Here is a 26,579-nt window from a genome sequence, read left to right as displayed (position 1 = left end):
ATCCAGAGTGGAAGGAAGACTGCTGCTGAGTTGGGTATGGTCCTCACTTCCTTTTGGGTTTCACAGAGATGCTCCAAGGAAAGAAAGTGATTGTCACAGGGGCCAGCAAGGGGATCGGAGAACAGATGGCCTATCATCTGGCAAAAATGGGAGCCCACGTGGTGGTGACAGCAAGGTCTAAAGAAACTCTAAAGAAGGTGAGGGTTCTGTGCCCACAGACACATGTACCCCCTCATGTCACATACACACACCAACACACGGAAGCTGGCACATCCATACACAGATGCAAACACACACACACAGGTTCAAACACCCACAGGAATATAAAAGTACGGCATTTAAGCATTCATTCCTATGCACACACACATCTATATATCTATATCTATCTGTCTATCCATACTCGTAGACATGCCTATGTACACATATTTACACATGGAATCACGGATATATAGATGTGTGCTCGGATACCAAAATTCTGGTACCTACTCATGAATTCATATTCTCATCCCCATTCAGACTCTCAGACACATGCTTTCTCATATACTCAGACTTACAAACCCAAGGATGCAAACATTCACAAACTTAGGGCTACTCACATGGAAACTAGCGTCCATGCCAATAATGAATTCAGGTACATCTATTCACAGAAACTCATAAAGCATGAGTCATGAACTTAAACCCCAGCACAGTGATGATTTCTTTATTTACACCTTACCTGAAATACTTAAGACAGAGGACAAAGATCGTGTCAGGTTGCATTTAGCAACACACACACACACACACACACACACACACACACACACACACTCACTGAATTCAAGCTCACGCGCACATATCCCACCATTCTTCTCAAAACAGGGTTGTGAGCAAGTTCTCATTTAAACCCCCATTACTTCTGAGATTGCCCCCAAAGTCTGCAGCCGATGCTGACGCCATTGCTGCTATGCCCCTGCAGGTGGTATCCCACTGCCTGGAGCTTGGAGCAGCCTCAGCGCACTACATTGCTGGCTCCATGGAGAATGTGACCTTCGCAGAGCAATTTGTTGCCCAAGCTGGGAAGCTCATGGGTGAGGCCGCTTCTCCTGCCTCCTCTTCTGGACTCTGCTCTAAGGGTCCACCAGGGAGCTTTGGGGAGGGGGAGAATGAGAGGAGAGGTAGCCCCCCAGATGGTTTCTCTCAACACAGCCATCTCTTGCAGGGGGACTAGACATGCTCATTCTCAACCACATCACCAACACTTCTATGAATCTATTTAGTGGTGATATCCACCTCGTGCGCAGAAACATGGAAGTCAACTTCCTCAGTTACGTGGTCCTGAGCGTTGCTGCCTTGCCCATGCTGAAGCAGAGCAATGGGAGCATTGTTGTCGTCTCCTCGAAGGCTGGTGAGTGGGGCAGGGAGCAGTATGGAAGGCAGGAGTGGGAGACGTGCCAGGGATGGTGGTGGGGGCTCTGCAGTGAATGTGAATTTTTATCAGTTCCATGCAGAGAAGTAACGCAATATAAACTAGCATTTTAAATGTTCACAGCGAAAAATCAACCAATCAATCTTCCCAGTGATATTAAGCAAAAACTGATTCACAGCTTGCCCCTGTGCATGAAGAGGCAGGCGTAGGAATGTGCAGTTTGAGTGTGTAAACTCAATGAGAAGCATGCATGCCGAGTGAAAGAGACCCTGTTAGAAACAAGTGGGACCATGAGAAATAAGGGGCTGTTCAAGGTAGATGGGCTGCAAGATCCCTGGAAGTAACAGAGAAAGAGCAGTAATTCAGAGTGCCCACGAGAAACTTGGTGGTTTGTGATCTACAAATGGAAGTCTAAAGGGACATGGAGAGATTGTGGAGATACAGCTCATCCCGATCCTAAGGGAGAGACCTGGTCACGATGGATAAAAATGATTTTGCTTCTGCCATGACCAAAAGCTACAGGCTGGTGAAGTTAGCTGATGCAAAGGTAGAACTGAGAAGTGGAATATTTTAACATACAAGTGTCTGATATGTACGTTAGGCTAAGGCAAAATGAAATGAAGAACAGAAACAAATACACCGTATTAGCAGATCTGCCTAAATTGGGAGTGTTCTCCAAAACCTGAACTTAGTACCTTAAAGTCCTATTGAAACACCAATGGGTAGGGAGAGTGTGTACAGAGATAGATTCATGAAGAGAACACTGTGACCAAGAAAGGTCGTTGACTCTGGATGGTGGTAGTATCAGAAGTTATCACCAATAAAGAGCTAGAGAGTTTCCAGCTAAAACGGGGGATTTGTTTTGTCATGGGTCCGGAGAGATGTCCCACACCTATTTGTTGATTAGTCAGAGGATGTGGCAAACACCGGGATTAAAATCTGCAATCTAAATGTGGTTCTTGGCAATGTAAAAACAAATAACCTGCAGACTTTGTAACTCTTAAGTATGTCACAAACTATTACGAGCTATTACTGTAACTAAGAACACCATCTATGTTGTAAAGAATTCTATTTCCTGGACAGGAAAGGCCTGCATAGTGATGGGATAAAAGGGCAGTGTGTCTGTGCTACCCGCCAAACAGAGTGATTGATATGCATCCCTGTGCTTCCCAGACAACACAGACTCCCTACCCCTCCCCAGACACAGCCTCTCTCCAGGCTGAAAGGAAGGGAGAGCTTCCGGATGCATACTGAGTGGGAGGGTGCTGGGCACATCCCCAATCCATCCTAGGCATTGGCCAAAACCCTCACATCAGTCATGGTGTAGGTGGCTTTAATGATTTAAGTTGATTAAATAATATATCCACTCTAGGTAAAGAGTGTGCTTCATCTTTGGCTAGAGAAACGTAACTTTCTATAATGCACACGGTGTCTTAATGGTCTCAGAAGGAACAAGAATTACTGTAGAAGTCCAAGGGCCTGATGGAAAGTCTGATAACCCCTGCTTCCACACATCTTCTACACCTACCAAAAGTCGCTTCATAATGTGTGTGGACTCAGAGATGGAAATCTAGTTGAACGACTATCCTTTACATCTGCTGTTTGTATAGCCCAAAGAGTTCAGCCTGTTTGCTTTGAAACATGTCTGTGAACTTGTCAAGTACAGACACTGCTTTCTCTCCCTAGCTGATGAAGTCTTCTGTTCTATGCTATATTTTTTTAAACATTCAGCAAGCACATTCATTAATCCTTCCTCCTTAAAATCTGAATTCCACAAATGTGGGATGCTAATCCTCAAATTGATCCTAAGGTCAGCCAAAGAGTATTGGGATAGATTTTTAATCATTCCTTCCAGGGAATGCATTAAGTCATTTATTGAATTATGGTGATAAGCAATTGTTTTTTATCCCCAGTGCATTTCCAGGTATTGCATTACATAGAAATCCTATACTTTTAATACATTCTTTAAAGCCTCAGCTTTAAATATGCTTTAGCATCGAGACACTATTGCTGCCTCTGGGAGTTTCCTTATGGTCCACATCCACCCACGTTTAGGGCACCTACTCATCAAGTTTCTATGTATATATAATATCTAGTTACATTGATTAGTCTCCCCTCCTTCCACCACGTGCTAGTTTGGCTATGAGTTGAGCTACTATAACAAGCACCCATATTTACACTTACATAAATCAAAATCTACTTTTCTTTCATAAAGCAGCCTGGAGTAAGCAGTCCAAGACTGACAATGGTAGTTCTGTCCCAGGAAGTTGTCCAGGAACCTCTCTGTCTCAGAGCCGCCATCCCTGGGGCGTTACCCTCACCTGTATGTCCAGGATGGTTCATTATTAGCACGAATCAGAATTCTAGCTACAGAAAATGGAGAAAGAAGGATACAACCTGAAAGCTGTAGACTCCTCTTCTGCCACAGCTGGTGGCCGTTGTGGTCTTTATTCAAAGTGGATTTGTGTCCAGCTGAAAACCAGGGGTTCTAGTTCTGTGAAAGACACCAATGTTGATAAACAACTAGGGGTGTCTCCCTCGTCACCCGTGCCAAGACACATATAAGATCAGAGGGCGGTAGTCCCTCCAGGCCACCCCATGTGCCTACTGCACACCATACACTCACACTCCAGACTTGATCTTTCCAGATTCAAGGTCCGTCATACAAACAAAACCCCTTCCATCAGGCAGCAGTGCGGGACACAGTGGGGCAAGGGGAAGTATAGAAAGAGAATGCCTAGATGGTATTTGTGAAACAAATGGAGACAGAGATATTACTACTCCAATGTGACTGGAAAAGAAATCACTTTGAATTGGGCAGAGAACAGTTGAAAACATCTGGAAAAAGTTTATCGGCCATTAATCAAAATGGGTCATCTTGACTTAGGTTCAATTTTCAAAAAAGTAAAGGCCACCGCATTTTCATACCCCTTGGCTCTGTGAACCCTGTAACCAGGGCCCATCACATCAGTCACATGCATGACAGCCAGAATCCAACTTCTAAGGCTGCTTCTCTGCCCCTCGGGACTCCTGGACAAAGCCTGCAATTCTCCCGCCCCCTTCTCTTCTCGGGGACCTCACCTCATATGAAGTCCTTGTGAGTTCTCGCCAGACCCTTTCCTTTTCCTCTTATCCAATACATTTTGGAAAACCTTTAAAATTCTACTTCCTCCCCCTCTCTCTTTTTTAGCTTTATTGGTGATACAGATACTACTAACAATTACAATACAAAGGCTAACCGAACCAGGCCAGCATTAAGTGTAGGGATACTGATTCTTCTGTATCAGGAAAAACGTAAGACATATTTTGAAGTGCAACCGCACATAATAAAATCCTGGGTTTCTTTAAATACTCAAAATGAAAAACTAAAGGAATAAGAGAACCTTGCCGATCACCTCGGAATGCCCAGAGCTCTCTTTCTGAGCTCCATAAGTGTCTCCGGTTACCTATTCATTATTTTCCAAGTCAATTCTCTTTTGAAAAGATCGACTTTCTGTATGTACTTTTTAAAGTCTTATACAAATGTATTCCTTTTCTGGTTTACTCATTTCCAGCATTGCTTCATATATTTTTTTTTACATAGACGTATAATATTTCAGGCGTATTATGAGATGACTAGCCAGGGGCAAATACCTCATAAGACAATGCTTTTGTGGGAAAACTCAAACCAGTGTATGAAGTCTTGGACCTTAACCTGTTTGTGGGTTACGGGCTGCCTGTGTGGTCTAAACCTACTTCAAGAATTCAACATTACAAAGAGGGGGGCAAAAAATAAAACAGGTTTCTCAACTACACATATCAACTAACAGGATTTGGAATACCCATAATGGTGTTTTGTATCAAGACAAGAATACACAGATGTTAATCTCATCCCCGCCTTCAGCTCTGCATACCCACTTTTTCCTGAAAGGCAGACAATGCCTCAATGTATGGATATGCCTTAGAGTGCAGTGGGGAGAAGAGGGGCCAAGGTCAAGGTCTTGGATGCAAAGGGGCCTAGGAACTAGAGTAGGAAGGGGTGGTTTATCCCCTCACCCAATTATTTTATATTTTTCTAAGATGAATCTTTGACCTTAAATCCAATAACCTCAGAAGTAATTTTCAGGAACCACACTTTCCAAGGTGAGTGGAAATGTTTATACATGTGAAGAGAGGTATTTATGTAGGCAGGATATAGGTGCTGCTGCAGACTTGGACTATTTTGAGGAGAATGGGGGGGAGACGGGAGAGATGAGGTATGTGCATTTATAGATATGTCACCTACAGGGTCTGGAAGAAGGCCAAAAAAGAGATTCAAGGAAGAATCAACAACCTGTACATAAAAATTTCAGGAGCCATGGTTTCCTAAATTCAAGAGGTTGTGTTTAGGCAAACCTGAAGGATTGAGACAGAACCTGTTGGACTCATCTTCGGGTTCATTGTTGTACCAGTCCTGCAAAAGGGGCAAGTGGAGATTTGCAAGGGGGAAAGATGACTCCCTACTGAAGACAGTAACAATTTAGTACAGGTTGAGAACAGGATAATGGTATCCATGACAACCATTGGTCCACCTTTTCCCCCTGAAAGGCTGGTTAGAGCTTAAATAATCATGTCTACTTAACCCTGCTAGACTATTGCTTTTGTTCCAGTGCATTTCCTGGTGAAAATAGGAGGGTTCTACCATCATGTCTTTACATTTACTTACCAAGGAGTTTGAGAAGGCTTAGAACAAATACACTCTATTTGCAAATATACAAATAGAAAACTAGATCTTAAGAAAAGAAAAATATAAGACCTGCTGAATCACTATGTTGTACACCTGAAACTAATGTAACATTTTGTGTCAACTATACTTTAATAAACCCGAAAAACAAAAAAAAGTATTTAAAAATGCCAAAATTAGACTCTACGCAGGTGCAGTGCTTAAGTTTCGCAATTTGCCTCTTGAATTTTTTTTTAAAGATTTTATTTGACAGAGAGAAAGAGAGCACGAGTGGGGTGGGAGCAGAGGGAGAAGGAAAAGCAAAGCAAACTCCCTGCTGAGCAGGGAGCCCAATGCAGGCTCGCTCCCAGGACCCTCGGATCATGACCTGAGCTAAAAGTAGATGCTTAACCAACTGAACTACCCAGGTGCCCCATACCTCTTGAATTTTCTTAACAAAAAGAAAAAGAAGAGGGTCAGTATATAGATAAGATTCTATTCAAAAGAAGGAGGTACTACAGGAAGCAAATAATATCTGAAATAAATTTCTCATAAAAGACTGTGAAGTACATGCACAAAGTAATGAAAAGACCAATGCCCCCAACAACTTTCTTAAATGTTTCCATAATTTGAAAATTCACACACACACACACACACACACACACACACACACACTCTATGAATATCTGAAAAAAAGAAGAAAAGTATAAAACTGAAAGTAAAAATCATCCATAACCATGCCAATATTTTGGAAAATTTCTTTCCAGATAGAGATAGAGATATAAAACAATTATTTTCCTATTGCCAGACGTTTAGGTTCCTTTCAATGTTTTGCTATTTTAGAAATCCTGTAATAAATGTCTTCTATGTAAATGTGTGGCTGAGATGATGATTATTTCCTTGATAAATTCTTAGTACTAGATTTACTGGGTGAAATGATAGAAACGTTTTGAAGGCTTTTGGTACATATTTCCAAACTGCTTTAGATAAAAGGAAAAATAAAAGACTAGACTTTTTTTTTAAGATTTTATTTACTTACTTATTTATTTATTTATTTATTTATTTATTTATTTGACAGAGATAGACACAGTGAGAGAGGGAACACAAGCAGGGGGAGTAAGGGGGAGAAACAGGCTTCCCGCCGAGCAGGGAGCCTGATGTGGGGCTAGATCCCAGGACCCTGGGACCATGACCTGAGCCAAAGGCAGACGCTTAACGACTGAGCCACCCAAGCACCCCAAAAAGACTAGACTTTTTATTTTTTTTAATATTTTATTTATTTATTCATTTGAGAGCGAGAATGAGATAGAGCATGAGAGGGGGGAGGGTCAGAGGGAGAAGCAGACTCCCTGCTCAGCAGGGACCCCGATGCGGGACTCCATCCCGGGACTCCAGGATCATGACCTGAGCCGAAGGCAGTCGCTTAACTAACTGAGCCACCCAGGCACCCACCAAGACTAGACTTTTTTTAAATATGCAAAAATGAAAACAAATTTAGATGAATATGAGCATCATGCCACGTTCCCACCCTAAGTATAGACATGAGTGTTCCTCTCACACCTACTTTGTAGAGTTCACAGAGTTTTCGGCAATTGACAAGTTTGTCTGTACAAGAAAAAGGTGTTTAGTAGTCATAATTTTAATTTCTTTTTTTTATTTGTGACATGGAATGTGAGGTCCCTGTCCCTTTGAGAGCAGTGGTGTTCTATTTTTTATTCCATGATATCTTATTTCCTACAGCGGCACATGGCCTATAGTGGATATTTAATAAAAGTCAGGCCAATAGTGAATTAATTACATTTTCATGTGTTTATGGGATATTTATATTTTCTATTCTGTGAATTGTTTTCCCATGCCCCTGCCCGTTGAGATGTTAGCAAAACTTTTCTAATAATAAATACACCTAAGTGATTTCATATGCAGCTTCTTGTTGCAAATGTTGACAAAGGCATATCTTTTAAACTCAGCTAAGTATAAAATTACTAAAGTGAAAAGTGAATTTGACATGGTATACATATAGACCTTTAGACAGTTGGTTTGAACCAAGGGGAATTCCTGCTGAAATAAGTATTGATTTAAATAAGTAGAGGTCCATTTAAGATATTTCAAGATGAGGAAGGCTTGGGGAGAGAGAGCATAACTTTACATCTGAGAAATTTATTCTATGCATAAATTTGCAAAAGTGTTCGCGAAATACAGTCATTCATTTATTCAAAAAAATATGAATCGCGGGTCCACTCTGAGCCACACACAGTGCCAGATGCCAAGGCTATGGCAGGGAACAAGGAAGGCAAGGCAAGGGGGAGTGATGCAAGGGGCATCATTGTGGAGACCCCATTCCCGTGTAAATGATCGTTACATTGTTTATAGTTATTAAAAAACTGAAAGCAATCTGAATATCCATCCCCAGCGATAGGTTTCTAAATTATAGTGAAATACTATGTAAATTTTTACACATACTGACTATAAAAATAATATTTGAAAGAAAAGTAATTTATTTTTATTTTTTTAAAGATTTTATTTATTTATTTGAGACAAAGAGAATGAGAGAGAGAGAGCACATGAGAGGGGGGAGGGTCAGAGGGAGAAGCAGACTCCCCGCTGAGCGGGGAGCCCGATGCAGGACTCGATCCCGGGACTCCAGAATCATGACCTGAGCCGAAGGCAGTCGCTTAACCAACTGAGCCACCCAGGCACCCCGAAAGAAAAGTAATTTAGAAAACAGTATATATAGCATGAACCCAACTGTGTTTAAAGAAAGGGGCTTTTACCTTTCATTTTATAGACTTCAGAGCTGTTTATTACACAATGAGCTTGGGATAATTAGAAAAATTAGAATAGTTTTTTTTTAAAACAAAAAGTAAGGGTTTGGGCTCTATATGGTAACTGGAACCAAAATATTTCTCCTCCCATAATGGCGGACTTGGGCGGGGGGAGGGGAGGACAGAGATTGTGCTCAATCTCACAAGTAAACAAGCAAATTCAAGTGACTGAAACTACTGCATTACCAAATTCAAACTACTAAATGCCATGGTGGGAGTGGAGTGTTGATTTTTGTTGTTTTGTTTGGGTGTTTGTTTGCCTACAAAGTTGTCAGTTGCTGAGAACTGTGTTCCCTCCACAGAGTAGCTGTGAGCTGGACACTCTCATATACTCCTGGTGGGGAAGAGTATGTTTTGTTTTGTTTTGTTTTAAGTGGTTTCCACCACTGATCTTTAAAAGCCTAGTTCCTCGTTGTTCATTCTGTCTAAAGCAATTTGGCAATATGTATCAATAGCCTCTGAAGTGCTTCCATCATTTCATTCAGCAGACATAATGTGGAGAATCTATCAAGATATAACCATCAATCCAGTCACAGATGTATGTAGGAAAACATTTCCTGGAGGATTTTTTCCAGGTTGTCTACCAATCTGCAAGCAAAGCTACCAACACTAAAAACAGCCCACTGATGTGTGCCTGAAATCGGCCATCACAGCCAACTGAAAGTTCAGGATCCATTGAATGCATAGTCCATTTTATTATACAGGTTTTAAATTATTTGCTATTTCCACAAAGTTGTCTGGTTCAGGAACTCCCATGTAATAGGTGCATATATTAAATCCTTTATTTCTAGCATTAGAAAAGCAAGTAACATTAAATAAAGATTAAACAATATTTAAAGAATATTATTTTGAAGGGGGGCCAGATCACTGGCCCACATTGGACATACACCTGTCTCAGCCCATCCCTGGGGAGGTAGCTGGCCTTATGGCACCTGTAGCTGAGACACTGCCAGGCAGTCAGGCCAGGCCAGGCTCTCCCAGAGATATCATGGCTCTGCCATACCTGCTTGTCTCAGCACACCTGCTCCCCTTTCTTCTCCCACCATTAGCCTCTGCTTCATTTGGCACCTGCTTCAACCTGGCTGCCACAGCCCTTTCTTCAGCCTAACAGCTCTTGATATACTTTGAACTTCTGCTCCATGGCCAGCCCTCCCAGTCTCTCAATCTCCCAACTCCAAATCCCCCCCTTCCAAAAGAAGAGGTATCTTCTGAATTTTATAAGTCAATCTGGAACCTGGAACCATTAGGACATTCAAATAAATAATGACAATAACAGATTATAACCTGTAAGATACAATAAAAATCCATGATGAAATAAATAAATACATGAACAAATGGGGAGTGGAGAAGGCATTTCCATATAGTGGAAAGCTAAATGAGAAATATTAGGAGGAGTGATGAAATTAGAAATAATTAGTAATAATTAAAAAAAATAGTAATAATTCAGCCAGAAAGCATCAATGGATGCCAAAACTAGTAGGTAAAAGTTTAATAAGAACACGGTATTTATACAGTCTTAAGTGCCACTCTACTCAACAACAGAAAAACAATGATTCAAAAATGAACAAAGGACTTAAATAGACATTTCTCCAAAGAAGACATACAAATGACCAATGGGTATATGAAAAGATGCTCAACATCACTAATTATCCGAGAAATGTTGATCCAAACCACAATGAGATAGCACCTAACAACTCTTGGGGTGGTCATTATCAAAAATAAAAACAAAACAACTAAATAGGGCGCTTGGGTGGCTCAGTTGGTTAAGCGACTGCCTTCGGCTCAGGTCATGATCCTGGAGTCCCGGGATCGAGTCCCACATTGGGCTCCTTGCTCAGCGGGGGGTCTGCTTCTCCCTCTGACCCTCTTCCCTCTCGTGCTCTCTGTCTCTCATTCTCTCTCTCTCAAATAAATAAAATCTTAAAAAACTAAACTAAACTAAACTAAATAAAAACAAAAACACCCTACCACCCTACAAAATATTGTAGTAGGTTGAATGGTGACCCTCAAAAAGATGTGTCTATGTCCTAACTCCCTGAACCTACATATGTGATGTTATTCAGAAAAGTGGTCATTGCAGCTGTAATTAAGTTAAGGATTTTGAGATGAGCTCATCTTGGATGACCTGGGTGGGCTCTAAATCCAATGGCAAGTGTCCTTAGACAGAAGAGAAGACATGGACAGAAGGAGAGAGCTGTGTGAAGGGAGAGGCAGAGTTTGGAGTGATATAGCCATGAGGAATGCTGACAGCCACTAGAAGCTAGAGGAAGCAAGGGAGGATTCTCTCTCCCCTAGAACCTTTGGAGGGCATGAAGCCCTGCCAACACCTTGATTTCAGACTTCTGGTCTCCAGAACTGTGAAAGAATAAATTTGTGTTCTCTTAAGGCAGCCAGCTTGTAGTAATTTGTTACGGCAGGTCTAGGAAACCAATAAATTACTTTCCACATTTTGATAGTTGCATTGTGGTTTTGTCTGAGAATGTCCCTCTGTGTAGGAAATGCACACTAACATATTGAGGGCCATGGGACATTGGGTCAGCAATTACCTCAATTACAGCAATTACTCCCAAATGGTTCAGGAAGGGGAAGGGAGAGGTCCTTTGTACTATTCTTCCAACTCTTTAAGTTTGAAATTATTTCAAAAGAAAAAAAATTCCTGGGATCTAGTGACTTGGAAGAGGTATGAGGGTGGATTTTGTGGGGCTTTCTCATGGGGTCCTTGGAGATCTCCTGTAGGAGATGTGCTAATACTTCCTCCAGCTCACTCCTTTTGGCTTCCTCAGCTCCAAGGCTTTGATCAGCCCATCCCCCTTGGCCCAGTCCACCCCACCATCCCTGGGCAGATAACCCCAGGCCAGCTCCTCTCCACGGGCTCCACATTTGGTTTCTGAGAAGCCTGATGCTTATCGATACACTTGATCCCACAATGCACTCAACTAGTTCCCAAACTCCAGTGGACACTTGCAAAGTCCTCCAAATAATCTTAAAGGCTCTTTTGTGATGGGAATGCAAATGCCTCCTTGACCCCCAGTGGATGAACACACATGATAATGACATCTCTCCTTTCTCCAAGCACAACTATTTAGGCTGGATGTGGGTGATTAGGTAATGCTAGTGGAACTAGTAGGGCCCACCCTTCAACTGTGGGGGCTCTTGAAATCTACTCTTTTATTCTCATCTTGGGAGATGCGTTCATGCTCAGGACAATAGGAGGAACCACATTTCATGGCCTTGTACCTTCACAGAAAAGCTTTTGCCTTGAAAAGCCCAGTTAACAGGTTTATCTTACTTATCTCTGCTGCATTTTGCACTGTTTCAACACCACATACTCCTCTTTTGTGTTCAGCCAAACCCCCCCCACCCCCCACAGTCCCCCACCTCCCCCACCCCCGGCCCCGGGTGTCATGTCCTCTGGCCACCCTGAATGCCTTGTCTCAGTTCTTCATCGTGAAGTCTTTTTTTTTTTTAAAGGTTTTATTTATTTATTTATTTATTTATTTATTTATTTAAGAGAGAGAGAGAGAGAGAATGAGAGACAGAGAGGGAAGAGGGTCAGAGGGAGAAGCAGACTCCCTGCTGAGCAGGGAGCCCGATGTGGGACTCGATCCCGGGACTCCAGGATCATGACCTGAGCCGAAGGCAGTCGCTTAACCAACTGAGCCACCCAGGCGCCCCATCCCGAAGTCTTACTGTGGGTTTCCTTAAGATTCTTTCCATCTTGAGCCCTCTTCCCTTCTCACTCAACATACTCTCTCTGGGCATCGCCATTCATGCCCATTGCTTCAATTACCACTGGGCTGTGGGTTGTCTCACTACTTACAATGACACCCCAGGTTCTCCAAAGCCTGGAGTACAAAGATGGATTTATCTTTAGAACCCAATTCAACCCAAACAACTAAAGAGGTTAGACCCTGAGGGGCCAAGCTCAGGACATTTTTTTAGGAAGAGCTGGATAAAAGGGGCAGAATCCAGGATGAGTTCCCAGCCTCGAAGCCACCAGGGCATGGTGAACCCCAATTTGGGGCTCGCTCAGTAGAAGACGTGGCGCATTTGCCTGGGGTCACTCTGAAAGTCTGAAGGCAGGCAGAAATGAAGCTTTTACATCCTGCACACTTTCTTTGGAGCTCTCAATTCAAGCAGTTTAAAATCTGCCTTTGAAATGGAAATACTGTAATTTCAAAATCTCAGCGGGGCAGTTGGGGATGGAGGGTGTGGAGTGGATGAACAAAAGCACTGAGGCCTGCTTTTGACCTCTTCTTCTCAGCTAACAAGCTCCAGCACACAGCTAAGCTGCCAGCCCTCTGGCTCTTGCTGTTCCTACAGTGGCGAAGTCCCAGCGTTTCTGGGACAGAGCTAATTGCAAACAGTATGTCCCATTCATCACCAAGTCTGCACTCTTACTTGTCAGACTCCATGTCCCATATTTTGCTTCAGAAAATATGATCGCCAGAGCTCTGTTTCTCTGCGGTCTAAAACTTCCCAGGAGAGAAATGGAGCTGACATAGATCTGTTCTGCTGTGATGACTCCATTCCCCCCCGCCACTACCCCCCGTAAACAAAACTTAACCTTGGGCAGAAGCACTCAGGCTTCTACCCCCTCACTTTCATGACAGTTTCATGCAAATTAGTACATTTATTTACTTGTTCATTTGATTTCATTAAGCTCATACTCTGGCATGTTTTCTAACTGGTAGTTGAACAAGTGAATCTTGTGGGCTGCAATCGGAAAACAACTTTATTTGTTCCCGCAGACCCATTTATGGGTTAGCTCATCCCTGAACCTGGATGTGATGGCAGGCAGATGGCAGTGCTCTAGGATCATAAAAGATCCTCTGGCTGCCTCTAGTCTCAAGAAAGGTCTCACTTCAGTAATTAAAACGTCCAGTCACAAGTAATTTCACTAAAGCTTCTCCCCTGATCAAGCTTGAGCCTGCCTCTAGGAAAGAGAGATGGGTTCAGCTTTTCCTCCCATTCCCTATCTCCTCCTCACTTACCAAACTCCCTCTAGCCCCTCTTGTTTGAAAGAAAAGAGGGGGGCACAGGGAAGAAGGGAGGTTCAGGATAGGTAAGGCCTTACGTGGCTGGCACCCGGCTAATCTACCACTGAGCTCTGACCACAGCAAATGTTCAAAGCTCATGCTCTCTGAACCCGACTCTTGCATGGGTGTTTTTGTGGGTTCTTTAGGAAGCCCTCTGCTGGAACACTGCTAGTTCTCTTGTGATTTGGGCAGCAGGTGCTTATGTGATGTCTTTCCCTCAGAGGCCCTGGGAGTTCAGTGGGAATACAGGGGGATACACTCACCACTTGGGGCTGTCCTTTGGGACAGGATTGGAAATGACTCTGGGGAAGAAGGGACAAGCGCTAGGACAAAGCCCCTAGGGTGGCGGCAAGCGGAGTTGTGGGCTGGATAGAAGCCTTCCTTCCCTTCTGTATGACACAGTTTGGCACCCGCTCTGTAGTGGCCTTGCCCATTGTAAGCAGAACCTCTCAGGTTGCGTCAAACCCCAGTCCTTGGTGCCCCTCAAACTCCTCGGGACAAGCTCTCCATGAGCTGCCCTTGGAGCTTCTCTCACAAGAATGGACAGGAGGGGAAGGCCCACCCTTTCTCCTTGGAAGGTCACTGAGACGTGGGCTCATTTCCTCCCCCTACTCCATTCCCTCTGGCCTCTGCGCCTTCAGGCCCTTTCTTCCCTCGAGGTGGTTGAGGGTCTACATGCTGCAAACACATTTTTGGTTTTGCGGTTTTTCGGGTTTTTGCTTATCTGTGTTACCACATACTGTGTAAGCACACAGGCAGTCTGGAAGCTCCCTTCAGAAGATGGAGGCATTTGCCAGTTTGCTCTCAGCCTTTGAACCTCGGCTAAAACTAGAGCAGGAGAAGTCAATTTTTAACATCCTGTTACATGTTATTTATTCCATCTTGACCAGGGCCCCTTAACTCACAGAACCTTTCTAAAAAATAAAAATCTGGGTTTTTAGAGGGGCCTTGCCCTCTTCTGTTTTCTGAAACTTCTAATTATATTTTACATATAGCAGAATGCAGAGGTTCCCTCACACAAGCGAAACAGCATTATGTGGGAAAATGTTTAAGAACAGCTCCGTGAATAGAAAACAGACTTGAATGAAACGCACCAGGGTTGTTTTTGGAATAGCAAGCACCTAGGAGTGTTTCTCCCTTCTTATCTCTTTTTTCTACTTTTTGACATGTTTCAGCTTTTCTTTAGTGAGCCTAGACTGGTTTGCAAAATCCTTTATCTGCAACTCCAAAATCCAAAAAGCTATGGGCTGGGGGTCAGGGTTGGGGTCGGGGGGAGCTCAGAACACTAAGGATTTTTTCCCCATAATTAATTCTCTATAGTTAATTTAACTTGAACTGAAGGGAAGCTACTTAAAGCTTTTATCTCAATGTGAACTTTCAAATATTTTAGTGCAGAAATAATAATGTGTTTGCTTACAGCATGCCTCCCCAGACTCTACTGGGAGTGTTATGTAATATACAGTATAAACCCCATATCACCTCCTAAAATCCAAAAATAATTCTGAATTCCTTAACACATCAGGCCCTATGGGTTTTGGACAAGTGCTTATTAGCCTATACTTTCGAAGAGGAGAAAATATAATGAACTGTGTTACTATTTTTCTTGTTCTACTAGCTTCTCATTGGAACTAACTCATCCCCACCTCTAGTCTTTGTACAAGCCATCCCCACTTCCCTGGCCCTTCTGTACCTTCTGTCATCAAAGCAGAGTTCACAACCTACCTCCTGAAGGTGAAGTCTGAAGTTTCCTGGCTAGTCCAATATCTTTCTTCACCTAAATATCCAGTTTAGATTTGGGACACATGGTTTCCCAGGTCACACTAGTTTGGGCCTTAAAGAGATACAATAACTCATAATTTAATGATAACTCACCCAGCTGCTATCATAAGACTTCAGCCCCTTCCAAAGACCTTCCCTCCCCCTTTCTTCTGGGAGTTCCTAGATCAGGTTCAATGAGTTTATGTCACCATGCATCTCCTGCGCCCACATCCACCCTCAAAGCCCACCATAAATATGCTTTATGGATAAAGACCTTCAACGCAGCCCTCACCCAAGAATACAGACTAGAAGACTCTGGGAGGGGAATAAACTCAAATCTGCAGGTTCTTTCCATATTTGGGTTTGTTTGTTTTTTTTAAGATTTTATTATTTTTAAGTAATCTCTATACCCAACCTGGGGCTTGAACTTACAACCCTGAGATCAAGAGTTGCGTGTTCTACCAACTGAGCCAGCCAGGTGCCCTATCTCTCCATATTTGAATATGAGAATTACTGGTTTAAAGGTTTGCAGATCAATGGCAGGTCACAAAATCTAAGAGATAAAATTTGGTTATAATGAATGTCAATGGCAGTTGCAGTGTACCTCATGCATAGTTTTCAAAGTAAAGGTTAAAGAGTTTTCAATAGTCTTTGTCCAATCTTGACCTTTGTCCAATAATTCAGTATTTTTCTTCACCATTTAAAAATATTTTTTTAGGGGCACCTGGGTGGCTCAGTCGGTTCAGCGTCTACCTTCAGCTCAGGTCATGATCCTGCGGTCCTGGGATGGAGCCCTGCATCGGGCTCCCTGCTCAGTAGGGAGTCTGCTTCTCCCTCTCCCTTTGCCCCTCTACCCACTCGTGCTCTTTCTCTCTCTCTCAAATAAATAAATAAAATCTTTTAAAAATATTTTTTTAAGCCATGCATCTATCTGGTGAATTTTTCAGGAAATTTTCTGCCATGTCCTGCTGTTTCTCTACCTCTCTCCTCTCTTCCTCTTTCCCTTTCTCTCTTCTCTCACCCTCTTCTCTGGAACAAAAAACAAACAAAACACCACCACCAACAAAAATCTCTCCTCTTCTTGTGCAAAACAATTCAAGATCTTTTTTGTGCTTTGACCATAACCTAAGGCATAATTAAAGCAGAAAGTGGGATACACTAAGTTCCCATAGTGGGACAAAAATCACTGCTACAGGAATTCAGACTATAGGTTCACATGGTCTCTTGCTTCTGCATCCCTGTCGCTACCTGGACAGATACATAAAATACCATAAACAATATCTTTATTATCATCTAGAAGGGCATAGTGAGCTGATATGTCAGCCTGGAACCTGTGAATATGACCTTATATGAAAAAAAGGTCTTTACAGATGTAATAAAGGTAAGGATCTCAAAATGAGATCATCCCAGGTTATATAGGTGGGCCTAAATCCAATGGCAAGCATTCTAATAAGAAAAGTAAGACACAGACAAAATTGGAGAACGCCATGTGAAGATGGAGGCAGAGATTGGAGTGATGCATCGATAAGCCAAGGAATGCCTAAGACTGGCAGCAGCCATCAGAAGCTTGCAGAGACAAGCAAGGATTCTCCACTTGAGCCTTTGGAGAGAATATGGCCCTGCTGATAGCTTGGTTTTGAACTTATAGTCTCCAGAACTATGAGAGAATAAATTTTTGTCTCCTCAAGCCACCAAGTTTATGGTAATTTTTTATGGCAGCCCTAGGAAACTAACACAAAGGGACTAGTAGTGAGTAGCCCTATGGGTAGCCTCATCTGTCAGCTTAGAAGTGAAAATAATAACACTATTCATAAGTTTTGCCTATTTGGGGGCTTAATTGTCAAGCAGAGAGAATCTTCACCAACTCAGGAATGGCTGGATTTAACACATGGCTTCTGAAAAATACTCAAATGAAGAAGAGTGGCTTCTGACTGAGTGATGTATAGAATTGTTGAATCACTATATTGGACACCTGAAACTAATATAACACTGTACGTTAGCTATACTGGAATTAAAATAAAATAAAATAAAGAACAGTGGTTTCTGGGGTGCCTGAGTGGCTCAGTCGTTAAGCTTCTGCCTTTGGCTCAGGTCATGATCCCAGGGTCCTAGGATCCAGTCCTGCATCAGGCTCCCTGCTCAGCGGGGAGCCTGCTTCTCCCTCTCCCACTCCCCCTGCTTGTGTTCCCTCTCTTGCTGTCTCTCTCTGTCAAATAAATAAATAAAATCTTAAAAAAAAAAAACAACAGTGGCTTCTATTGAGAAAATATCCCTTATTGTTTGAAATTGTGAGCCACTAGAGTCAAATTTGAATCCTGATTTGACTCCTGGTTCTCCTACTCATTAACTATGCAACTTTAGGCAATTATTTAGCCTTGAGACTAGCACATAAGAGCTAAGTAAATGTTAGCTCCTATTTAGCTCCAATTTTTGTGATTATTTTGTTTGCTCTATACGGCTACTTCTCTGTTTGCTTATCCTTTTCCATGGCTGGAAATGGCTACCCCAGTCCCAACCTTACATGACTTTTTAGTTCAAAATCTAACAGCAGCTAATTAGAATCCTTGCATCACTTATTTCAATATCTTGAGAGAGATCATGATGTATGTTCAAGCCATTGTGCATATTGGCTATCACTAGCCTGACCTTCTATGGCTGGGAAGGCAAAATCTTTTTGAAGGGTATGTGTGTAGGAAGGCAATGGTGAGCATTTCCAGAACTCTGAAGCCTTTTAAATTTTATATATTTGAACTTACTTATATATTCTTTCATAATCTATGGCTTTAATTTCATGCTTTAAAAAGTATCTCTTACCTTGAGATCATATGTTGACCCTCATTTTTTTTACTTTACTTTCCACATATACTATCTAATATAATTTGAATTTTTTTAAAGATTTTATTTATTTATTTGTCAGAGAGAGAGAGGGAGAGAGCACATGCAGGGAGAGTGGAAGGCAGAGAGAGAGAGAGAGAAGCAGGCTCCCCGCTGAGCAGGGAGCCCAATGCAGGACTCGATCCCAGGACCCTGGGATCATGGCCTGAGCCGAAGGTAGACGCTTAACCGACTGAGCCACCCAGGCGTCCCTAATTTGAATTTTTTTATTAGAAGGGCACTTTTTTTTTTAAGACAATACCATTCTTTTTTTTTTCTAAGACAATACCATTCTTTTTTTTTTTTTAGATTTTTTTTTTTTTTTTTTAGAGGAGGGAGGGGGGGGAGGAGGGCCAGAGGGAGAAGCAGGTTCCTCGTTGAGCAGGGAGCCTGATGCGGGACTCAATCCTGGGACTCCAGGATCATGACCTGAGCCGAAGGCAGTCGCTTAACCAACTGAGCCACCCAGGTGCCCAGAAGGGCACTTTTCTCCAAGTAGCCTCTTTGTCCCAACATAATCTTTTGAATAGCTCATACTTTTTCACCAATTTGAAACATGAATACGAATAACGATCGCACATACTACTTTCTACGTGCCAGAGTTTGCACTAAGTATATTACATGGATTATTTCAGCTTAGTATTATTATCCACATATAACAGTTAAGAAATGGCATACTTGGGATTCACACTCAGGTCATCTAATTGTAGAACTCATACTTTTAACCACTATGCTACTCTTATAAATAATTTGGGTCTATTTTTAGCTTAAATAATAGAAAACATTTTTGACATAACTGGAAGTCCAGATTTAAGGTTGACTTGGCTCGAGCTCAATGTCCCCATGATTCTCTTGGCTCTGCTCCCTTCCATGTATGACTTCATCCCCAGGCTGATAGTGAGATAGCTACAGTAATTCTAGCCCCCATACCCATGCACAAAAATTCCAGTGGAAGAGAAACAAAATGACTACTTTAAGAAACTCTCCCAGAAGAATAAAGAATTTTCTCAGACTCTCCAACAAAATTCTCCTCAAGACATTGGTCCAAAATGGAGCACATGCTCATTCCTGTGTCAATTATGGGCCAGGAGATTGCATTAAATCAATTATACAAACCCACCCCTAGTGTTAGAGATAGTATCAACTTTCCTTTGGAACATGGGCAGCATAAAAGTAAGAAGGACTATCAGTAACGATTAGGTTCAGCTCTCTAATGCAGAAAACTTAAAATTGAAGTAGATTAAATAAGTTAAAAGGTAAATCAATCTGGAGGTAGGCAGTACCCTGGAAGTAGGGCCAGGATGGATGCTCCATGGTTACCCAGTTTCCCTCCTCTCTCAATGCTCTGCCATTCTCAACATGTGGCTTCTACTTCATGATAATTCTGGAGCCACAGCCATCATATCTACCTTAAGGCACCAAGAAGGAGGAAGGAGTGGAAGGAAGAGACTGATTTCTTCTTTTAAGGACATATCCCAGAAATCACATAATACATTTCTGTTTACAACCCATTGGACAGCATTTAGTCATTTGGCAACATCTGGCTCAAAGAAGCTGAGAAATGTGGACTTTATCCCAGATAATTATTTGCCCAGATCACATCAGAGATTCCACTACTAAAGAAGAAGAGCAAAAGATATATTGAGAGCATGCTAGCAGTCTCCACAACAGGTGGAAACATGAATTCAACTGGGGTTCAGTTACAGGGGAAAAAAGGGGAACTAAATTCTGGTTAGGCAACCAACAGTGTGTCCTGAAGCCCTGATGGAGTCTTTGGTCCAGTCCTAGACTAGTCAACAACCCAGTGGTATCAGATACTCTGTTTGGACATCTTGTGACACACACACACCCATTCCTGGAACTTGACTGTAGAGTCATTCCAAGCCAAAACTCATGATTGAGAATGGAGGTGGAGTGGTTCCCTAAAGAGATTTGTTTGTATTTTTCTTGAAGAGTTAATACATGAAGAATTGAAGTTCAGATTGAAGATATTAAACTTTTGTTACAAATTGTTTTCTAGTTTATCATGTACCCTTTACCTTTATTTATTTTTTTAAAGATCTTATTTATTTATTTGACAGAGAGAGACACAGCGAGAGAGGGAACACAAGCAGGGGGAGTGGGAGAGGGAGAAGCAGGCTTCCCACCGAGCAGGGAGCCCGATGCGGGGCTCGATCCCAGGATCCTGGGATCACAACCTGAGCTGAAGGCAGACGCTTAACCACTGAGCCACCCAGGCGCCCCATACCCTTTACCTTTATAGTGATGTTATTATAGCTATTGCTTTCACATACAGAAGTTTTACATTTTATATCATCAAATATTCTGTGCCTTTACATATTTTTTTTTTTACTTTTCTGTTAGAATGATCTTTCATAACCAAGGATCTGATAAATATTCTCCTGTAGTATCTTCTTTCCTGTTGAATTATTTTTTATCAGTCAGAAGATGCATTCTGCTACACATATAACAAAAACTTACTTACAATCACTTAAATAGGGCTTCCTTTTTCTCAGGGAATAAGTTCAGGGTTGGTTTGGTGGACTTACTATATCTTCAAGAATCCAAGCTCACTCCACATTTCTGTGCTATAATCCTTAACATGTACCTTTTCTCAAGTTCACAAATGACCACTGCAATTCTAGGCATCACATCTGAAGTATATTTAGGATGAAAGAAGAGAGGCAAAATGTAAAAACTGCATGCCACCTGAATCCACCTATTTCATCAGGAAATTAATATCTTTCCTGGAGACCCCCCTCTGTTAGATTTCTCATTGGCCAGAACTAGATCACTTGGCCACACAAAAGAGCAAGAGAATCTTGAGGAAATAAATATTTTTATCTGAACACACTGCTGTCCTGAGAAAAAATCGTATTTTTTTTCCTTTTTCCCTTTTTCCTTTTTGTTAAAAAGAGGGAAATGGATATTGGGTAGACAATAACATCTGCCATACTTTCCATCTAGAATTTTTTGGATATATGATATAGAACGAGGAGCTAATAATTTTTTCCAATGAGTTAACCAACTTTCCCAGCATCTTTATTGAATAAGTCATTTTTTTCCATTGATTTGGCAAGCAACTTCATTTAAGAACTTATAGAGTTTCCAATTCCATTAATGGCAGAGTGATACCTAACAAATCAGCCAGCCCCAGATCAAACTTTAGACAAAATATAGAAAGCAACCACTGAAAGCACTGGAGAGAAAAAGCAAAAGCTGACAAAAACTGGAGAGTTGTTGACACTTGAAAAGGGGAAAGGGGGAACTGACACTAGGTGAGTTTCCCAGTTTTATAACTTATGCCTAGGGGCAGTCCACAATCAACACCATATCTGGGATAGACATCTGCCATCTTACTACCTTAAAGAACCAGAAAGAAGAGTTTAGGGTTTCTGTAGCAGCCAGAAAGTAGAGGGGGAACATCCTGGAAAGGCAAGCGCCACAGTGGAAGAGTACCAAATTTTATATATAAACTCTAACAGAATCTATTTTTCCCTCGAATTACTCATGGGTAATGTATATACCAAGAAGTCAATTAAGATTAAATAATTCAACAGTGACTTTAGCTGGAACCTACTGCAAGAGACACAGGGTTTCAGCCAAGTTAAATGCTGACCTGAAAAAAACACAAACAAAAACAAAAATCAATACTCTTTGGAGGAATATGACAGAATCCAGAGACTCTACAATGTATCATTCACAATATCAAGAATACATTGCAAAATTATTCCACATACAAGAATAGGAAATATGACTGATACTCAGGAGGAAAGGCAATCAATGGAGATCAATCTTTAAATGACCCATATTTCAGAATTAGCTGACAAGAATTTTAAAGTAGCAGGCGCCTGGGTGGCTCAGTTGGTTAAGTGACTCCCTTCGGCTCAGGTCATGATCCCAGAGTCCTGAGATCAAGTCCTACATCAGGCTCCCCCCTCAGCGGGGAGCCTGCTTCTCCCTCTAACCCTCTCCCCTCTCATGTTGTTTCTCTCTCTCTTAAATAAATAAATAAATAAATAAATAAATAAATAAATAAATGAATAAAATCTTTCAAAAAAAAGAATTTTAAAGTAGCTATTATAACTCTTTGCTCAGCAAAGAGTCTAAGGTCTCAGGCCCCTTCTAATCCCTCCTCTTGGAAAGGTTATAATGAATAGGTCACCCTATTGGGCCTATGTCCACATGTCCTTCCCAAACTGGCTGAGAATTAACCAGAATGATGAAAGTAAGAAAAGCACTTCTAAGCAGAAAAGCAAAGACAAGGATTTCCATTTCCCTTGTATAGAAAGACAATAATAGGTTGCTGTGTTGGCAGAGAGCTCTTGCCAAACCCTAAGATCTCTGCTGTCTTGGGTCAGAGGTAACAGAGTTAGCGGCTGTGGGATTACATGGCTCTTTTGTAGTCCCACTTATTTACCACCCTTACTAAAGTCTAACCAGTCTTTCCTCAGTGAAGCCTTTCCTGCAGCCCACCCCACTTCGCACCCCAGTCTCTTCAAGGGGAGTTTCTTTGATACCTTAATAATCTTTTTTTCTTTCAGAAATTCAACATAGCATGATAATCTCTGTAAGAGTAAAGAGAAACTGTGCCTCAAAGAGTAAAAGGAGTCCATAGGGGTCACAAATCCTACTACAGATAAAGCAAAGATCATCTCTGTAAAAGCTAAAATGGGTCACCTTCTTAACCCATTTCCTTATTATTTAGGGAAAATGGCTAGTCCACTTGTTGCACCCTATTCTGCAAGCAAGTTTGCTCTGGATGGGTTTTTCTCCTCTATCAGGATGGAACATTCAGTGACCAAGGTCAATGTCTCGATCACTCTCTGTATCCTCGGCCTCATAAACACAGGTAAGGTGAAGAGAGTGGAATAAACAGCCTGCAGATGATTGCCTGCCTTACCATTGTGGGTCAAGAAGGCGTTGAACTCCTTGACTCGTGTGTAATGCACTAAAAGCCAGTGAGACCACCAGTCTCCACTTAAGGAAGCACTTCTGTCACTAGGAGAGCCTCTGACTATCCTTTGATACTTCTTTCCATTCTGACCACCAAGGGTGCCGAGTGACACCAGACTCATCACTTAACCCTATTCTGAACCCTTCATATCCTCAAGAACACTCAATGGCCATTACTTTCCTTTTTGAGGCTTATCAAGTACAAGTTTGTTACTCTTAATACCATCACCAGTAATAAGAACTATTGATATCATGAACGTTTTTTTTTTCATAAGTAATCTCCATACCCAATATGGGGCTCAAACTTAAAACCCCAAGATCAAGAGTTGCATGCTGTATTGACTGAGCCAGTCAGGTGCCCCTCATAAACTCTTTGATATGATGCACTGAGGACACAACATCATTTTTGTGATATTCTTGCCAAAAATGCAAACCTCACTCCAACCATCAGAAAAAAAAATGGACAGAGGCACCTGGCTGGCTCAGTCAGTAGAGCATGAAGACTCTTGATCTTGGGGTTGTAACTTTGAGTCCCAGTTGGGTGCAGAGATTACTTAAAAATAAAATCTTTTTTTTTTAAAAAAAGAGAGAAAAATGGACAAACCTAAACTGACATTCTACAAATCAGTTGATCAATACTCTTCAAAAGTGTTAAGGCCATGAGGGACAAGGAAAGAATGAAGAACTGTCACAGATTGGAGAGAAAATAAGAAGAAATGACTGCTAAGTATAATCCTGGCTAAGATCCTGGAATATAAAAAGGATGTTAGTGCAAAAAATAAGGTCTGTGTTTTAGTTAGTAAAATTGCCCTAATTATATTGTACCTTGACAATTGTACAGTGGTTATGTGTGATGTTATAATTAGGGGAAGCAGGGTGAAGCCTACAAGGAAATATTCTGCACAAGTTTTACAACTTTTCTGTAAGTCCAAATGCAAGTTTATCTAGAATAGGTACAAGAAGAAAACTTTATTGAAAGAGTAATTGAGTACATTGAGTAGTAGTTACAGAACAAGAAAGAAAGACACACAGTGAAACAAGGATAGAAAGAGAAAAAGAAGCTGTGCCAGAAGGATATGGAAATTTGGAAGAGATAAAGTAACTTCCCTTCCAAAATCAAAGTGGTTCGTGTTGACAGAAAGCAAAGGCCTGGATTCTTGTCCATTTCTTCCTTTTACAAATTAGAAAATTGTTGTCATACAGCACTCGGCTTTGCCCACTGACACTTTCCATTAGCTAGTGGGTCTTGATATAACTTCTATCCTCATTCTGCTCCCCCATATGACTCCCTCACCCCCACCAAAATACTCAAGAGAGAAGCATGATTTAAATCTCGCAATCACCTCTAACTGCCTCCCTCCAGCCCCAGATCTTCATCCAAGAAGACAGGGCCCACATTAACTCTAAGCCTCTCTTTGCACAGCAGGCCCTAAATGTACCCAGTCTCCTGAGAGGGCCCGTGGGCCTTGTAGAACAAGTACTGGCAAACAGCCCCTAACAGCTAAGCTGTTACTGTCTGCAGACTTTCCACCTTGTAGACTCTACTGGTCTTGGATAACCCCACTCTTCTCTCATAATTCTACAGACACAGCCATGAAGGCCGTTTCTGGGATACTCAACATCGATGCGTCTCCGAAGGAAGAATGTGCCCTGGAGATCATCAAAGGGGGAGCTCTGCGTCAAGAGGAAGTGTACTATGACAACTCAGTCTGGACAGATCTCCTGCTGGGAAACCCAGGGAGGAAGATCCTGGAATTCTTGTCCTTAAGAAGTTATAGTTTGGACAAATTTATAAACAACTAAGCACTTCCTTAAGGTGGGGCATGGTAAGGGAGCTTTGGGACTGTTCTGATATTTATCTGAGCTCCATCCGTGAAGGCATCTCCAAGGAGAGACAAATGGGTGTCCCCAGAGTGTTGTAAGTCACACATCACATCTCATAATTTGAAGGAGTTCCTCTAACACTTGCACAGTGGAAACGTAATTATAATGAATGTCATGAACCACTGCAACCTGCAGTTGTGAAATTGATAGTAACCATAGGTATAATTAAAAGGTAGTTCTATCAAATTTACCTCATATATAATATTATGAGTAATACAATATTAATTATAATAAAGGTCATATCAATGTTGTAAATTCATGGTTAGTAGCTCTAAGTTCATTTCATTCAGTATGGTCCTTTAAAACCATAACCTATATGAGTGAAAATTTTCAGTGTTCATTTCGTATTTTGTGGTCTGAACCTTTTCTCTGTTCTTGAGTTGAAGAAATCACCCTACTCTTCATTTAACGGACATCATGTCCATACCATATTGTATATTTCAGATATTCTATATTATTTTATATTGCTCCTCTGGGAAGGAGGACACCTTTGGTGGGTATAAATCACCATGTAAGTGGAAGTCCCTGGGAACTTGAGCCACAGAACAGACACGTGTTTATTGCCCTCAGACTGTATCAGGTGTCTCCATTTTACGTGTGAACTCTCAACTGTGTGTTAGAAGCCTGGAGAGAAGGGAATGGAGTTCCATCCTGCCACTTACACATTCCATCAGTTCATTCAACAAACATTTATCAAACAGTTGCCAGGCATCACCTGACTACAACCAAACAGGGAACAGAAATCAGCTATATTAACAACTCAGCAAAGCCCTGTGTTGGTTAGGTCCCCTCCAGGTTATGCTTTAATAAAAAGGGGGTTGTTTACAAAAGTGTGGACAAGGTCATAGGGCAATCACAAGGGATAAGAAAGTATCTTGGGGCTAGTCCCACCTTAGGGACAAAAAGAACGATTATGAGAATCTGGAGATAGAAACTGTTTGGAGAGCATCACAAAACAGGAACTATGACATTCAGTTACGGGATGCCACCAGCCCAGCTAGGACCATGCAGGAAGGGATCTGGGGAAATAAACACCCCAGCTTCACTCTCTTCCCTCCCTCCAACTTCTTGCTAATATTTTCTATTAGCTAACCAGAAGGGCAAGGGAGCAGACTGATATAAACCACACACGTCAGCTTCCTCATAGACAGAAGGGTAGG

General features: G+C 41.8%; 1 protein-coding gene across 3 annotated transcripts in view; it reads left to right on the top strand.

Annotated features, from left to right (window-relative positions):
• The window catches only part of HSD11B1 (hydroxysteroid 11-beta dehydrogenase 1), a 52,269-nt gene extending 26,591 nt beyond the window's left edge, over positions 1–25,678 (top strand). For 2 of the 3 annotated variants that reach the window (XM_025877877.2, XM_025877878.2), the window contains 5 exons: positions 67–197; positions 956–1,067; positions 1,199–1,384; positions 23,288–23,431; positions 25,121–25,678. In XM_025877877.2, coding sequence (XP_025733662.1) covers positions 67–197; positions 956–1,067; positions 1,199–1,384; positions 23,288–23,431; positions 25,121–25,338 — 791 coding nt within the window. In that variant the 3' untranslated portion in view covers positions 25,339–25,678. The remainder of the gene's footprint in view (positions 1–66; positions 198–955; positions 1,068–1,198; positions 1,385–23,287; positions 23,432–25,120) is intronic. The other variant, XM_073900238.1, reaches the window with a different exon arrangement.
• Positions 25,679–26,579: the final 901 nt, after the last annotated feature.

Source organism: Callorhinus ursinus, unplaced genomic scaffold (assembly GCF_003265705.2).
Source record: "Callorhinus ursinus isolate GAN/ISIS: 27379988/994484 unplaced genomic scaffold, GSC_fseal_2.0 scaffold13, whole genome shotgun sequence".
Taxonomy (NCBI): domain Eukaryota; kingdom Metazoa; phylum Chordata; class Mammalia; order Carnivora; family Otariidae; genus Callorhinus; species Callorhinus ursinus.
The sequence above is the reverse complement of the archived record's forward strand: the minus strand, read 5'-3'. Positions and strand labels throughout refer to the sequence as shown.